Source organism: Carassius carassius, chromosome 31, assembly GCF_963082965.1.
Source record: "Carassius carassius chromosome 31, fCarCar2.1, whole genome shotgun sequence".
In the NCBI taxonomy this organism is placed as follows: Eukaryota; Metazoa; Chordata; class Actinopteri; order Cypriniformes; family Cyprinidae; genus Carassius; species Carassius carassius.
In genome coordinates, this window is record NC_081785.1 from 10,223,064 (window position 1) to 10,240,977 (window position 17,914).

The 17,914-nt window shown below is 35.7% G+C and overlaps 1 protein-coding gene across 1 annotated transcript in view; it reads right to left on the minus strand.

The window, feature by feature from the left end:
* The window catches only part of LOC132111508 (PDZ domain-containing protein 8-like), a 43,044-nt gene that overhangs the window by 18,063 nt on the left and 7,067 nt on the right, over window positions 1–17,914 (minus strand). The window contains exons 2-3 of the mRNA XM_059518873.1: window positions 5,496–5,621; window positions 3,365–3,467 (exon numbers count right to left, since the gene is read on the minus strand). Of these exons, the coding sequence (XP_059374856.1) occupies window positions 3,365–3,467; window positions 5,496–5,621 (229 nt within the window). The remainder of the gene's footprint in view (window positions 1–3,364; window positions 3,468–5,495; window positions 5,622–17,914) is intronic.

The following is a 17,914-nucleotide window of genomic DNA, read 5'->3' on the forward strand; positions in this document are numbered from 1 at the left end:
AACACACACCACAAATTAAAGGCAAAATTGAGTCCAAGTGTGTCTCTAGAGGAAATTCAACAGCAAACATCACAAACATGTTATAAAAGCTATATAGACATAACAGGACTTGAAATATAGGAAAGGCAATGAAAGCCACAGATCTGAGAGACAACATGTTTTAAACAACGTCACGTCTCTCTAAACAACAATGACGGAAAAATCCCAGTGACAGAGCTAGATTCCCATAACACACACTGACATATACACACACACACACACAAATAAACACAGCACACACACACCCTGCAGCGCTCGATGGTGTTATTTAGATTGTAAGGAACTCACACAGACCATATTTTGAAAAACGAGGACATTGTGTGTTATTCTCAGAGAAATGTCGAACACGTTTCTGATGCATCTTGCATCTGGAATAACAACATCAGAGAATATTTCGCTGGAGCAAAAGCCTGAGGACTACACAGAATCGTCCACAGACGTTGATGTCAGGTTGTTAAGAGAAATGATCGGAGCAGGTGTGCAAACTTACTTCAGTTCAAACACTGAAACACTCACTCGCCGGTCTACAATTTTCATAGTCATGAAAATAAAGAAAACTCTTTGAATGAGAAGGTGTGTCCAAACTTTTGGTCTGTACTGTATATATATATATATATATATATATGTAATTTTAACATTATTAAAATCTCAGTAAACAGGTAAAATATATAAATGTTAAAAATCCTTTAAAATATTATAAAAGTATTACAATAATTTTTTATAATATTTGAAATGATGTCAATTATTATATCAACTCCCTTATATTTCAAGGCATTCTAATACCACAGAAACCTGAGAATAGCATATGTTAAAAAAGGGTTTGTTTGCATGAACAAGTCTTACGGTCTCTAACTTATCTAGATGACCACGTACACTGAGGTTTGCTGGAAATGGGCATCGGCGGGTGAGCGACTGCAGGGCGGTGCAGGTCGATGGTGAGAGCGGCTGGAACGGCAGGAGATAAGAATAAATGAAAAGACCCCAGAGGCTCAGTATCACTTACGTATTACTGATAGCGGTGTTAGCCACTCTGCACCAGAGGCGTAAGCTGAGAAAACATGCTTTAACAATTTACAGCGTTTAGATGGTGTTAAAAAACAACCCCCCAGCATGCACACAAAGACAGTGTGGGTATCACGAGTGCTACCATGCACAAATTCTTTTGTGCACATACCATGGTTACACTCTGGAGTACCATGAAAATACTATATATATGAACCATTGTACTTATAAGCAGAGATCAGAGTGTGTTTTACATGTAAAATTAGTTTAAGGATATGGGGAACGTAATATAGAGAGGAAAGAGAGATCCAATGGAGTGAATGAAAAAGAGAAGGGGATGTTCATGGGAGAGAAAAGGAAAGAAATACAATGACCTTTACCAGATGATATTTGTACTAATCCTGTGTTTGAGTCCCTGCTGAGGTCTCTGAATCTGGGGGTCTGGGGGAGCTGATAAACACAGGGTGAAGCGCACAGCGGCCAGTGTGCATCTGCATCTCCGTGCACAATTCTGTGTTTCAAATAAACATGCCTGCATGTCTGCACATTCATATGAGTGTCTACGCAAAGGCACACTTACGCATGCATGCAGTTGTTCAAACACCGCTTGTCCTTGCTGATGGGATTGGTTAATGTAACATGTAGAGTCATCAAGCATATAAACATGCTGTGTCAGTGCTGGTGCATGCCTGTTACAGTGATCCGATCCCTCACGAACACACACAGGCTGGTTCATTGTGTTTCTTAATTAAGTAGAAGTATATTCTAGTTTCAGTGCAGCTTTTCATTTCAGATGTATTATTTTACTTCTAAAATTCAGATGAAGTCAGATTAGTGAATAAATAAACAGTAAATACATATAATAACTTCTATGTTACTATACATACTATATACTTCCCTTGCACAGCAAAGGCATTTTATATTACAAAAGACTTCTATTTTCAAATGCTGTTCTTTCTATTCATCAAATAATCCTGAAAAGGGTATCAATATTTCAAATTTATATTAACACATCAACACAACTAATTTCATCATTGTAAATAAATGTTTCTGAACAGAGTTAGTCGGTTTTACCAAAATCTGATATCATGGTTTGAGTAAATTTCTTATGTCAAAATAATTAATTAGTATACTCCATAATAGCAATGCATTACTGGCTTTTTGGATGTTCATTTCCAGTGAATTAAATAATTTACATATGAACAGTGCTTCATCTCTTTTGATTATTTTCTTCTTCATTAGCAGCTTGTTCAGACACAAACAAAAAGGTCAAATTATTCATAAAGGAATGATTAGTCTGGCATTAGTGTACAAACAGATCCATGTTTTGCAACATATGCATTAAAAACAAAAGACTCCTAGATTAATAGGTAACAGATTACAAATCACATTGGATGGACCTTTATAAAATAGGTAGTTGAATTCTACTTTAATTAAAGTTGTGACGTCGCTTGGAAATGTGAACAACCTACTCTTTCTACACCGGATGTGAGCTGGGTGCTGGATTTAACGGGATGGGAGACTAAATAAAACAATTAAAGCAATTTAAGTTGATATTTACTGACTGCGGTCATCGACTGCTTGGTAAAGTCGCAGTTGGCAGGTAGAAAAGGAAAAGGTTTTTTCCAAATATGAATTAGTTTAAATCAATAGCAATTAGATTGTGTTTGTCCTTCCTCCAAAAGGAAGACAAACAGACATTTATAATAGAGGGAAATAGACTACAGATGTATTATAGACACAAGCCACTTAATAAAGCTGCACATTTTGGTGGATAAGCAATAAAGAAATAAACTGAAATGTGCTTAGCCCAAACTACAAACTAAAGCACAACCATTATTATATTTATGTACTGAGTTTAAATAACTTCTAAATAAGAGAAGAACAAATGAGCAACATCAACTCCCACCAAAATGAATAACAATATTACTCACATATTACTGTGCCATTTCTAATGTTCACAGAATGCCATAGAACGCCACGTAGCATCCCCAAATAACATATATACACCAAAGTCCTTTAAAACTGTACAGCTGTGCTGCACATCATTATCTCCCGTTTTTTTTACATTTGCAACACTAAAATAATAGCAAAGAACTACAGTTTAAATATAGCTGGATATTTACTGGTTCATCTACCCATCCATGACTTTTGACCTGTGCTATAGACAACAGTGTGCATGCATGTCTGCTTGTGCATGTGTATTTATTAATGCATATCAAACATGCATGTTTGTGCATGTGCATGTGCGCAGCGCAGTAAACCTATAGTGCAGCGCCCTCAGGCAGAGAGAAACACATGCAGCAGGACATGTAACGTGTACCTCTTTGATGGAGCTGCGAGTTTTTTCCCGCCATTCATCAGAACTGAGTTCTAAGGTGCAGTGAACATATGTCTCCCTTTCATATGAGCCCAGGATAAACAACCTGTAGAGAGAACACAGGAAAAAAAAAAATTTCATTCATCATTTTCCTTATTTTAATTTTACCGGTATATTTCAGTACATTATAAACAATAATTATATACAATATTACTTAATATTCAATAACTGAATTGGACATTGGACAATTTCCAATAACAAAGTAAATGTTTTAATACTGTGATCAAAAGAAATGAATAGCTTTGAAACCAGATCAAGAACAGTCAGTTCAAATGAGCGTTTATAAGCTACTACTGCCATCTGCTGGCTAAACATTATCATTACAAGCACTTAAAAGAAAAGAATCATTATGGCTATAAAAAAAAACACATTCACACTACCATTCAAAAGTTTGAGATTAGTTCGATTTTTTTTTCTTATTAATAAATTCATTTTTTTATACTTTTAAAAGTGACCGTAAATACTTTTGTTACAAAAGATTTCTATGTCAAATAAATGCTGTTCTGTTTATTCATCTAAACTTAAAATAAATGTATAATACAATATAATATTAAATTAATAATCTATACAATTATTTTAAATTGCAATAATATTTCACAATATTACTGTTTTATTGTATTGTTGATCAAATAAATGCAACCTTGGTGAGCATAAGAGTCAACAACAAAATACTTTTGAATGGTAGTATAAATGAATTACAAAATATAAAAATATAATATGCAAGAACAGATGTAACAATTATTAGTGAGTTTTTAGTACCAAATTGTATTTGCTTTCTGTGTTTTGATTAAAAACGTTACACTTTCTCCATTAAAATAAATAAATATATATTAATATTTTTTTCATAAAATTTGTAATTAAGGCAGTGATGCCAATCCTGCTCCTGGAGGGCCTCCTTCCTACAAACTAAAAGCTCCAACGTTAACTAAACAATCCTCAGCAACCAAAACCCCAATGGCCCTCCAGAAGCATGACTGGTCCACTGTTGCCCTCTGGTGGTGAAAAAGCCACAGCACAGTTGAGACAAACTTTACCCTCAACTTAATGCTACATGGAAAGATCTAGTGTACAGTCTACAAATAGTGTGTGTGTGTGTGTGTGTGTGTGTGTGTGTGTGTGTGTGTGTGTGTGTGTGTGTGTGTGCGCACACATCAGAGCTGAGCTGGGTTTGTAATTGTCAAAGGCTCTGCATTATTAATAGAAAGCCCATTACAAACACAATTGAAGTCAGTTACTAATCTGACAAAGACACAATAGTAAGAAGAATACAGCTTTTGTTGCATTGTGTGTTCGTTCTCAAACACAACAGCTTGCAACCAGGCCATTTCAAATGTTACTGGCTTAGAATGTTATGGCTGTCTTTGAGTTTTGTGTCCCAAAAGAATAAAAAAAAAATGAAACAGCAGTGTACAAACCTGAATACACACATACTGTATAATTCCAGACTCTATATATGAATTTGTTTTTGTAAGTTTTATATGTGCTACTACTTTGAAGAACAACGTATATGAGTATAGAGAATTAAAGAAAAAAAGGCAGGTGTAAATGCACTTATTGAATAGAGACTAGCGGTACAAAATTAATTTAATATGCCTGATCGGAAATAACACTGAATATTGCACAAGAGACATATGACAAGCTGTGCTTATTAAACTGTGCATGACAATTTCCCATGTTTTTACTTTTAGATTACTATTGCCTTCATTTAATGCTCACTTAAAGTGAGCACTCCAATTTTTAAACAGATTAACAATAAAACAGCACTGCTATATATTTAAATGTTTACCAAATCTCAAAATTAATATTACATTTTCCATACCGTACATTACAATGTTGTGATGCCTAAATTAACTTAAAATACTGCATTAAAATAACTTTTTTTTTGTTTGTTTGTTTTTTGGGTTTTATTTCTTATACCATAACATAAACGATCATCTGCTTACAGTGGCCAGCATTTTAATGACAGTGCATTATTAATATTATTATATTATAAGGTTACTTACTAACCTTCCAAAAAATTAAAGATTAAGTAAATGTTGATTGTGTCGCGAACAGCAACAGAAGTCTGCCCTACCTGCTACATTCAACAAGTGTGACACGTAGACGCCCCTCCACCAATAGAGTCTCTCGGATGGAGATGTCCAGGTCACATGATGATGCCAGCGGTGGCTGCACTTGGAAAGGAAAAAAGGGCTTGTACCTGTCGATCAAAAACAGATAAAATCATCAGACAACCAATAATAATGCTAGCTTTACACACATTAAGGGCCAGATTTATTAAACAGGCCAATTTAGCATGATATTGCATCCAGTTCATTTCCATAATGACCAACACAATCTGCAAAGTAGTGCACTGCAAATTACCAGCTATCACAGCCATGTCAAATGGCAAACAGCTTTTTTGGGCAATAAATAATGGCACATATATTATTGTTAATTGAAAGGAATGTCTGAAAGGGAAAGTCCTACAAAGGCGTATGCAAGAAGGCCACATGCAGAAACATGCCCTTTTCACTGCGTGTCTTTAGCAAATCTTGACAGAAGTTGAAGCCCAAAAGAGGGGTTGCGCTGGCACAAGCTGTTAGTAATTCTGGCTCCAAGTTCAATATTGCAAAACAGTAAGTCGTGATTTGAATCATAAGGTCAATAGGAAATGTTTGCAAAGTCAGTGGTCATTTTGGGTGTGTGTAACCCATTCACTCTACCCTTACTGGAAAAACAGTGTGTGTGTTTTGTCCTTCCACACAAAGACTTGAGGGACAGAAGAGCAGGTTCAGCTCAATCCTGCTGCAAAGACTTTAGGCTCTTTCAAATCATGTAAATCATCAAGACAGGTAGGTTTCAAGCAAAACAAAAGTGAAAACTACGATGTAAAATGTCAAAAATCTTATGCCTTTGCTCGATATCTCATTTTCACTGCTATAACTCATTAACTAGCAATTTCCGTGTATTAAAAGTACACGTTGGCATCTCATGTTTTTTTTTTTTTTAGCAGCAGAGGTACAGATCCTGTGTTTTGTTTTGTTTTATGTTAAAACTAGTAGTTTTCCTAGTAACATCCAACAAAATATTAACTCAGCATGATAATCTGAGTATTATAAATTAAATAAAACAATCAATCAAAAAGGTAAAACAGTTCACGTAATTCAGTGAACGTAATTCAGCTGTGAAACGCCCTGACTCATCATGTGAAGTCACTTTTTTTCCCACGACAAAAAAGGTCATGAAATGAAGAGAAATGGATCCGAAGGTCAACGAGGAAAAAACTCATCTAGAGCTTCCTCCTCTTAATTTACCTGCTCCTTTAAGATGCTGTTAAAGAGTTTCCCCATTTATTTCGACCAAGTATTGAACTAAATGTTTTAGTAAAGGGAGATTCTTCTTTCTTAATGAGATCTCTTAATTTCAGAGTTCTGTAGTGTGACAGATCATCCCATATTTGTGCCTGTGTTAGAAAGTATGAACCTTCAACTAGGGCTGTGCGATATGGACAAAAAAAACCTATCACGATTTTTTGATCAATTTTGCAATTTCGATTTTAATCACGATTTTGACACACACAGACATGCTTTACAGTCATAAGTGCATTCAGTATAAATTTTAAACATATTTCCAAAAGAAAACCAATGAGAGCTTTATCAAATGTCTCTAGAACAGCCATAAGTCAAAATAATCACTAAGTAAAGATGTCAAACAAAATGTCTAGACATATGGAAAAAAATAAAATAAAATAAAACCATGTTCAAGGATTTTTTTCTTCTTCTTTTTTTGCCATGCATTGGTCATAGAGCTCACTGTAGCGGTGCCTCAGGTGTTATATGTTTTGCCCAATATATTTATTGCCCAAGGGTCACACGTACTCCATCTGCAGTGCATATACAGTAAGTTATGTTTACGCGGTTCAGAAGCAGCAACGAGATTGCATTATTGTAACGCGAAAGCACATTAAAATCATGCGCGCGAGCGCGAATCTATCCACTCGCACCAGTGATGCGCGGGTCAATGTATTAATAACCCGCACCCGACCGACGTTTTCAACTAACCCGCCTGCAACTCGGACCGCAAAAAAATACAAATAAAATATTGTACCCGACCCGCTTCCTGACCTGCATTTAAAAAAAAAAAAACGTAATATATTATAATTTTGTCATGAATTATAAAAAATCGTCAGTAAGCTCATAATTTGTACTAAAATAGTCTAGTCTGGCTATGTCTATTTGTATGTTTCTGCAAGGTCAGCAGACATTGAGGCTCGGGTTTGTTTTCCTTTACTGTCTATGGTTTGTTCCGATCAGAGCTCGTGAGCGGAGAGCGCATTTCTGAATATCCCAATCCTCTCGCTCATTCCGTGGGGTCTCGCTCAACCCAGAATGTCCTGCTGGTTCGAAAATATGCAAGGAGTCATTTTATTGTTCAGTAATAAACTGGTGTTTTCTGTGTCGCTGCAAAGGTGAAGTTGACGACGGAGACTCGCCATGAACGCCAGAGAGAAATGCACATTTCATATGGATTACATCATCAGAGAGTAGCCCGTTTATTTTGGTTTGAATATTTTCATTTAAAAGAAGACATTTCAAGCTTTCTGTAATATATAGCCTATATTTCTCAAATCTGTGAGGCACACGCTGAGTTTAGTTCACATGCAATTCAAGTGATCGTCCCAGCGCCTCATTACATTGTCTGCTATATTTGCTTCTTATTTATTAAAGAGTAACTAAACCCTAAACCAACTTTTTTTAGTTAATGATCTGTAAGAATGGGGCTTTATTAGTGCCGTTCATTGATTCGAGTAACTTTTTTGACATTTGAGTATAAAGTGTTTTAATTATACAATATATGGTGTAAAAACGTCTGAGTGCTGCCCTCTTCAGGTTGAACGGTGGCTACTACAGTTAATTTTTCCCAGTTAATTTTTCCTATTGGATGTTGCGGTGGCAGGTGACGTAAGCGGTGGAAATCGTGCACACTCAAATCGCGATTTTATTTCGATTTCGATTAATCGCAGAGCCCTACCTTCAACACCAAGCAAGCATTTGTTTCAAAATGAAAAACTTGTCTACAAGAAAAAATGTGTATGTCATGTGTTCAATCATTCAAGGCAGTCAAACTGGACAGTATATAAGGAACTTTAAAAACGCTATTTAATTATGCAGAATGCAGCAGCACTGATAGAGTTAAGCAGCATTCCTCTGAGGAGAGCGGCCTGGTGCTATTTCAAGACTCTTTAATGCTATTAATAACCTGAGAGATTAGGGTTCCTAAAACAGGAGCCTTCCATACACAAAGCCCTATGATTTGCCCTTGTGAGGTACAAAATATTATAAAACCTGCGGTCTGAGATATTGCTTCATCGACCTTTTTCTGAAAACTCCAGACAGATTGATTTTTCGGCCTTATCATCATACAAATTGCCATGGAAACCATTTCCAAAAGCAATCATTAGGTTATGCACGGACCACAAAATCTTCACACTATCATTAATAAACCACAGAGGGGACATAAGGACTTTATGAATGTTTATATTTCGAGACAAAATACACAAACAGTACTGACACCTAAACATTTGAGATCTCTGAAAAACTTGCTGGGGAAGTTGCTGAAATGTCCCTGAAAAAAAGAAAAGGAAAAGAGATCACATGCTTTCGCAAAGGAGGTCGAAGTGAAATGAAACACTCCTCCACAACACAAATAGACAATTTTATTAACTTCTATGTAAACACTAATGGGGCTTTCAGAAGCAAAATCCTGAGATTAAGGCATGATTTAGTGCAGTCACATGGACATAATGCTTTGTGGACCAAAAAAGGTCACAAAAAAATAAAAATGCTTTAAATCAAAGATGAGATGTATAGACCCCTTAAAAGTTTGTAAACATTCCAATGTCTCCTGGTGGGCGGGGCTTAGCTGGAGGCAAAAAGAGGCACGGACGCAATGTTGACAAGCGTAAGATAGCACGTTTTAGGAGGGATTTATTAAACATGGATGCAGAAGAAGGATCGGAACTGTCCGAATATGTACAGTCACTGACTCTGCAGGACCGTGACAGCTTTTTTTTTTTTTTAATTAACTCTCGTGGATGGAAGCAGGCTACCTGACCCGTATGCCAAATAGCCATATGAATTACTTTTGGGTGGTATGGGGAATTTTGTCAAGGCTTATTTTCTAATGTAACCTATCGCTGGGCTAACTATGATTAGGAATGTGTATTATTTTAAGAGACCATTCAAAGGATTGCACACACATCTATCGCTGTATGTTTGTTTAACATTTAAACTAGCTAGTGCGCTGAAGGGTGGCGACTTTTCACCTATAAAACAGAAACTTGCTGATTTACTATCTTCCTGTTCAGACACCTCATGATGCAAAGCTCTGGAACAATATCCTCATCTAGTAACTCTCTCATTGTGCCCCTTCCTCCCTCTCCATTTCCCTGCTTAATTGCAGGACATGACTTCAATTTGTTCCAGAGCAAACACAGGGCATGGAGCGCAGCCCTATCACTTACCATCAACACAGTTACAGTAACATAGCCAGCGTGCAGCATTAAGAATACAACACTCACTCACCTCACAGAAAAATGTAATGCCTCAAGTCTGGACCCTGCAGTTTACACCAGCTGTAAGCAGTTACATGCACACACATACACCAGTCTATAGTACAACAGCAATTATCCATTTATATTTATTATGCCAATCAACTATTCTAGTCAGTGAATAAAGCAGTCTCTGTGTGGTCCCTAGTGTCGTTAGCTGAAGGAAATTCATCATGGGGAAATTACTCCATAAACCAACAACTCTTTAGTATGATAATGACAAAATTCTCTCATCATTTATTCTCAAATCTCATCAACACTTCTCTAATTACTAGATATTTAAAAACTAATGATGTTCTGGCACATGATGTCAAACTTGGGGTGGCATGTCTTGACACAGGATATCCAATGTTATTGTAGTTTTATTTATATAGCATTTATTGCTATTATGAATTAACATTTATTTTTATGTTTTACATTTTTTTTAGTTTTCACCATTCTTGTCAGTTTTGGGGTGTTTTTTTTCCGTTCAGCTTTAATTTAATTTTATTTCAGTTTTTATTACCATATTTTTCGGACTATAAGTCGCACCTGAGTATAAGTCGCATCAGTCCAAAAATACGTCATGATGAGGAAAAAAACATAAGTCACACTGGACTATAAGTCGCATTTATTTAGAACCAAGAACCGAGAGAAAACATTACCGTCTACAGCCACGAGAGGGCGCTCTATGTCTTCAGTATAGACCACAGTAGCACTGAGCAGCATAGAGCGCCCTCTCGCGGCTGGAGACGGGAATGTTTCCTATTGGTTCATTTCTCTTGGTTCATTTCTCTTGACTCATGTCAAATTAATTTTGATAAATAAGTCGCACCTGACTATAAGTCGCAGGACCAGCCAAACTATGAAAAAAAAGTGTGATTTATAGTCCGGAAAATGCGGTAAATAGTTTTATTAATTCAGCTTAAACATTTCAATTTAAGTGGGTTGCCAAGGCAAATGTTTTTCACACATTATTTATCCAAAGAAAATATTATTTCAGCTTAAAAACATTAAACATTTTTAACAGTTTTAGTTAACCATAAGAGATCTTCAGTGAATAACACCTTAAACATAGTTGAACATAATTGTATGGAGCACATTGATTATACTTTTCTTGTATCTATATCACTATTCTGGTCACTATATAATTTTATTGTATGGAAGAGAGCAGGCTTGAACTTTTAAAAAAAAAATTATATATCTTCTTAATAAAATTTAAAATATCATAGCAGCCTGGAATGAACTGACAGTGAGTGAATGATGAGAGACCGATGACATGACAAATTATTTTGGTAAACTATTCCTTTAAAACACTAACTTTATGGCTCTCTTAGTATGAGAAAAATAATGGGAAGATCGTTACCATGGTCTTATCTTTACAATAGCATCCTGTGTACTTTTCACTATAGCATACAGAAGATATTTTTCAAGGGGATGAACTTTACTGAACTGAATTGAAGAACACTTAACCTGTGTGGCAAAATGCGTCGCTGTTTGAAGTACTTTCAAGGGTTTCCAGCAGAAGTGTGAAAATACTTGTGGTAAGCAGCTCTAAAGGAAAAAGGCCAACAGATGACTATCGACTGAAGGCCTTATCCTGATCCCCATCTATCTTACACTGTACTCTTGAGGTGTTAAGTGTAAGCAGTAAAAAAAAAATTTTTAAACTTTAAAAACCCTTTCCCATTTTAATCCATTAATCAAATGGCACAATAATTTAATTAGATAACAGATTTAAGATTTCTGCCATATCTGCAAAATATTTCAGAATCCACAGAACATTCCTTGGTTAACTACAAACATACACGCACATTTTATGCAGACACACACAAACATTCACACGCATACCTCAATTTATATATGACTGTCTTCAGTCATTTAACATCATTAACATAATCCATAATTATAATGGATAAATGCATAATTAATTTTCATTACATTTTTGATAGACCGTGAAACTAAATGTCAGCAAATTAGGTTTTATAGTTCTCATACATGCTTAATCATCATCTAACAGTCATTGGTAGAGTTAAAACAGTCTATAAGAGTTATATAATAAGAGATGTGTGCAATAAAGTTGATGTGAGCCACACAAACACATCTGCTGTGTCTTTGACTGGAGATGTGCTGCTGACAGGATTAAAACCCACTCATATCACCAGCACCTGTGTAAATATCTCATATTCACCACAGCCAGGTCACTGAGGACAAACCAAATCAGCTTTGCTTTTATGTGCTGCAGGTATGACTTTTCCAATCGGGTGAAAGCGCTAGGAGCTTATCGTGTGTGTTCTGCGAGCTGACTGCTAAAAAATGTGCTTGTACACTGCACGTGTAAGCACTGCAGAATGAGTATTTCATTTGATAACAGCCAAGAATTACTATATAATAGTTATCAGGAAAGGGAACCATTTAAGAAGAACCATTACAAACTTTGTCATAAAATATAATTTACATTTGAATGCACAATTTCAGTACCATACTGACTTTGGCTTTATCAATAATCTTTTACATAATTTATTACTTTTTGCATGCTAAATTAATGCTGGGATGCCTAAATGTACTTGCAGTTTTTAGTGGTTTTTGTATTTTAATTATTCAGACAAAATAGTACAAGCTATTTATTGATTATGACACAACATTGGATTCTATGCATCAACCAGAATTTTTATACACAGCCCTAATTTGCACAAATCTATGAAGAAGAGAGTATTTTCAGGCCTGAGTAAAGAGTACAAAAGCAGCTAAATGAATCATACTTGTATTTTCCCAGGAGTTTGTGTGATGTAATCAAGTGACAGTAATTACAAAATCATTTGATGATCATGTGATCATTTTCTCTAGTCTCTGTTGTTCTACTCAAAAAGAGAGCATGAGAGGTCAAAAATAAAGGGATTTCATCCCAGCTGAACTTTGGCCTGTATTTGCAAATGTACACAGAAGGTCCTTCCCTGCAAGTTTACACTTTGAGATATGAGGATCAATCTCCTAAGAGGTCAGATGAAACATGGCCGAGTTGCATTTTGATGTCACAGCGCCATTTGGCTTGGGACACGTTACTATTTTTTTAAATGCACTGATGAGGCTTTCTTTAAAGTCTAGAAAGAGAAAGAAAGAACATGCGTATTGTGAGGTGGGGGGGGGGTGTAAAATAAGTATTTGTAAGCGTGTACAAACGGAAGCACAGATGTTTTTGGAAGAGCACTTATGTAAATGGACTTTAGAGACATGGAGAGAAAAAAAAGACAGAATGAGGTATAAGTTTCCATCATGGTCAAGTCTGATGATCTGAGACGGCCGTAGTGCGCACTGCATAGCCACAGAATTTGGAACTGAGTCACTGATAGATCACTCAAGGAAGTCCTTTTCAATGTGCCGACTAGGGAGAAAGGGCATAGTTAACTAGGCAAAACTTATATCTGTCTCCTTTTCATTATCTGGCTGATAATTCATAAATAGTTTAAATCTTGTTTGTCTAAATTTAAAAACACTAAAAACTAAAGTCAGTCACTTTAAACACCAGTGAATTTAGTCATCACAATATTAGAATGTACATTTTGAAAAATGGATATTCATTTTAAGATTTGCTAATGATTATATTTAACAGTGTTACTGGCTTTTAAGTTTAACTTTGAGTGCTGGAAGGTAACCTTAGGGTAATAATAGGGGACAAAGCAAATATAAATAAAACAAAATAATTAACTGATTAAAAAAATCTAATACTGACTAATAGCCAAAATGGTATATTATGCATCCCTAATATATATTAGATTTTATGAAAAAAAAAATTCCTCAGGTTTGCATTCCTGTAACTCAAGAAGTATTACAGATTTCTTAATATCGTTTTAGATTCTAGTTCTCAAACTCTTCTTTTGGTATCTATTTTAAAATGCCCTCGATGGTTCAATCCCAGAGATATAAAGATCATAATGTGGCTCCATGAGTAAACTGGTAAATTGTTCATATTTTCAGTAGAGGTTTGCCGATCCGATACTCAGTATATCTCCTCCTTTCAGCGTTTAAAGAGGAATGTCTGAAGAACAAATAATAGTGAAACTAGTAATGTATCTGGTTTCCCTCTAAAAAAACAATTGAACACAACACGCCTCTCCAAGTTTACAAGTCTTTAATTCAAGAAGTGTTAAAGATATCTTAATGTCCTTTTAGATTCTTGTTCTTATGAAACTTATTTTTTTCCCCAAGTCTTCATTTTAAGGCCCAATATGATTTAGTCTCTCATATATCGGGAAGGATATAGAAGAATATTATAATTTCTTGAGTTCCAGGCATGCAAACTTTGGAAAAATAATATTTATGGCAATGAAGTTGCTGCAATTGTGTTGATAGAAAATCACTGGGTACATTTCTAGTTTCACCATTATTTGTTCTTCAGATATTCCTCCTTAAAAGAAATAAGTATCAGCAGTATGCAAAATGAACCACATTTGGTTTTGGAACATTGCAAACGTGTACAACTGTCCAGTTTACTCATGGAGCCGCATTAAGATATCCAAATTTCTGGGATTGAACCATCAAGGGCATTTAAAATAGTTTGTTAAGAACCAGAATCTAAAAGGATATTAAAATATATTTAATACAGGCATGCAAAACTTGAGGCACAAAAAAAGACAAGATGTGCTTTTTGCCATTTTTGATTGGTCACCATTAGGATAAAATGAAACCAAGATTGCCAGAGTCAACAGATTTTACTAAAAGACCTACCAATCTCTGTGTAAAAATAAAGTAATTTTTACACCCCTGTAAATTGGCTCCAAATATCAGGTAAAAATTGTCATTTTGACCTGCCTCTTCAACATAGTGGATTACTCAGTAAATATACATCTGTGACATTTAATATTTTTTGCTGTCATAACTATACATGTTTGTCTTTCTACAAAAAAAAAAAAAAAAAAATCAACAAAATCAAAATTTTGAGCCAGGGACATCTGGTTGATTTGACACAGAATAACCCAATTAAATATCCATTATCAGCTGGTATGTATGCAATACATTTTAAAACGCAATCACTAATATTGGACATTTACCAATATGGTACCAATATTGTGCAACCATATGAGAAAGAGAGTAATGGTTATTTTACAGACAAAACAACATAGTTTTTCACATCAATATCCGCTTAATGTGCTATAGGTGCCTCAAACTACATCTATCAAACATTTGATACCAATTTTTGAGAAAAAGAAATGTGTTGTTGTATTAAAGTGTATGGTCATGTTAGCTTCACAGGCTATTTAGTGGCAGATACAGATTCAATATAAAATGTGTCCATCTTGCAAAACAAGTCCTTTAAAAATTGTCCTAACAAACAATGCGGTCTCATGACATCAGAAATTGGCCATTGCAGCCAACGGAGTGCTTACAATATTGACATTTTGGTGGTTCTTCGTCCTTCCTTCAATAAATACCCATGAGTCGCAAACACTATGTGTCCTTAATCCTGAAAGTAAAGCCAGCCAATCAGATCTGGAGCTGGGGATTTCAGTCAGCTCTTGTCATACTCATACGCACACAAAAATAGCATCTCACTTCAAATCTAGATTACTAGTTAATCATGACACATCAATTCCTGTTTGCTCTGAATGTGAAGAAGCCGCAAGTCGACAGTTTCAAACAAGTGCGCTGACAGTTTCTCTAGCAAGGGGCATTTAAAAAGTCAAACTCCATCACTGTCACACGGATAGATTGAACGTTGTGCTTTTTTCTACTGAGAGTGTGTTTCTCTAATGCCTCTGAGGAACTGGACCATTACATCAGCACAGTCAGGAAGAATTTGTCCTGATCCTCGCTCAAGGGCATGCAGCTGATAGGGGTCTATCAGTAACTCTTTGTACAGATCACCTCCCAACTGGGACTGTACTGACCCAGACATACAGACTGAGTCGCTCCATCTTTGAGAACAGAAGGTGTCATTAAACACCTATCAATAACAGCTACACACGCAAACACACCAGACGTGACATCAACAGGTGTAACCGGAGAACAGCATGGATTAGAGATCACAAAAACTGTATCGCACCATTATATATCAAACATCTACAACATCTGAGAACATCATTCATAATTTATTTGTGATAGCAGAACTACAAATGATGGGGAGGGAGAAACCTTCACAATTACAATCACAAATCTAATCACAACATCCTAAGAAAGCGGCAATGCCTGAAGAACAGGTAAATGGACATAAACAACAAATGCTCATTTCTGACTCTCAAGGTTTGGCCATCTGTGACATGGAGCCCATCCAGGATGCACCAGAGATGACGTCATACAGTCCTGGGTTTTTTAAATACCCCCACAGGTACAGAGTACAGGACTCCTATACACTGAATAGCTTGTAATAAACCTTTCCATAGTTAATTTAGACTATAGTACTTCAGGTATTACTCAGCATTTAACAGTCAAGCCACTGTGGGTTATAAACTAATGCTGTTCTTTACACACATTGTATCTGATATGTCTCCCAATATATCATAGACTTTTCATGCCACTGCAGTGCAGATGGCAATTTCACTTTAAATAGAGTTAAGACATCCCATAGTCCTGCCTTTAAGGACTGTTAAGATCTACATTTGGACAAAGGCGCTGGATCAGAGTAATAGACCATAATTAGAGGATTTCCTTGCATGAAAATGTCATTTACGTTGATTCACCGTTCAGTGCAAATGCAGTGTGTTTATGTAAAATGTGCAATAGTCTAAACATCAGACAATTAAAGTTCTTCTATTCTGCATTTTACTTATATTGAGGAAAAAAAGGTCATCAATTTTTTTTCTCAAAAGAAAAAAAAACATTGAAAAAATAAAGCAATTGATTAAATTAATGAAGGCATAAATGCATACATAAATGCTGTAATTTAAAAGTGATTTTAGACATTGATATTTCTATTCAGAAAGAATACGTTTAAATGAAGACAATAAATACATTAATAATGTTACAATAAATTGAATAATTTTCATATAAATGCTGTTCTTTTGAATCTTCTATTCATCAAATATCTAATCAAATAGGAAACAGCAGTATGGGAAGTATTCCAAAAAACAAAACCCGAAAAGTTATTTTATCCGAGCCATTAATCATTTCAACTTTCACCAGAAGCACCACTATAATCACTAAGTGAAACTCTTTCTTCATCCTGGTGACCCACAAAACGGCTATCTAAAATAAAGACAGCAAATCTATTAATTTGTCATGCCATATTTATTGCCATAAAATCATTTCAACCTCACTACGTAATTCAAGTCTCTGGCAGTTTTGTCCACACACATACAATTGTCCTGTTCTGAACACCTCCTCCATCTGACTGTGACACTTTCATCCCACACACAGGGATGACTGAAACGGACTGTGGTCTGCCCACTTGTTTTGTCCCTGGGCCACGCTCGCGGTCTGTTTTTAAACAAAGTTCCCACTGACACACTTGTTTAATAGAGAATATTGTCAGTTCCTTAATGTCACAAATTCAACAGAAAGTACTTTTCATTTCAGCCCTAAGGCAAACACCATTAAACTCAGGGGCAGTAAAACATGACTATTGCATGAATGCCACTTAGATAAAGAGGAAAAATCTCTCATCTCAAACACCAAAGAAGTGATTGTGACTTTTGGGAAGCTGCCAATACTGAGAAAATTAATCTATGAGTTAATGTCTCACTTCATTGAGAAGTTCTTTCCCTTTGAGTAATGTAAAGCATTTAGCTTCAGTAAGTTTGCTGCTGGCTGTGTATGTGTGTGCTGTGATGACTAAAACTCTTTAGTTCTGCAGCACGCGTCCTTATGGTGTATAACAGAGGGCACAGCGTCAATTCAGGAGGCTGAATCCAAAGGAAAGAAAGAAATGTTATGAAAAGATATCTCTGATGAAGCCTAAACTCTCCGTACTAATCATGCTCTTGTATTGA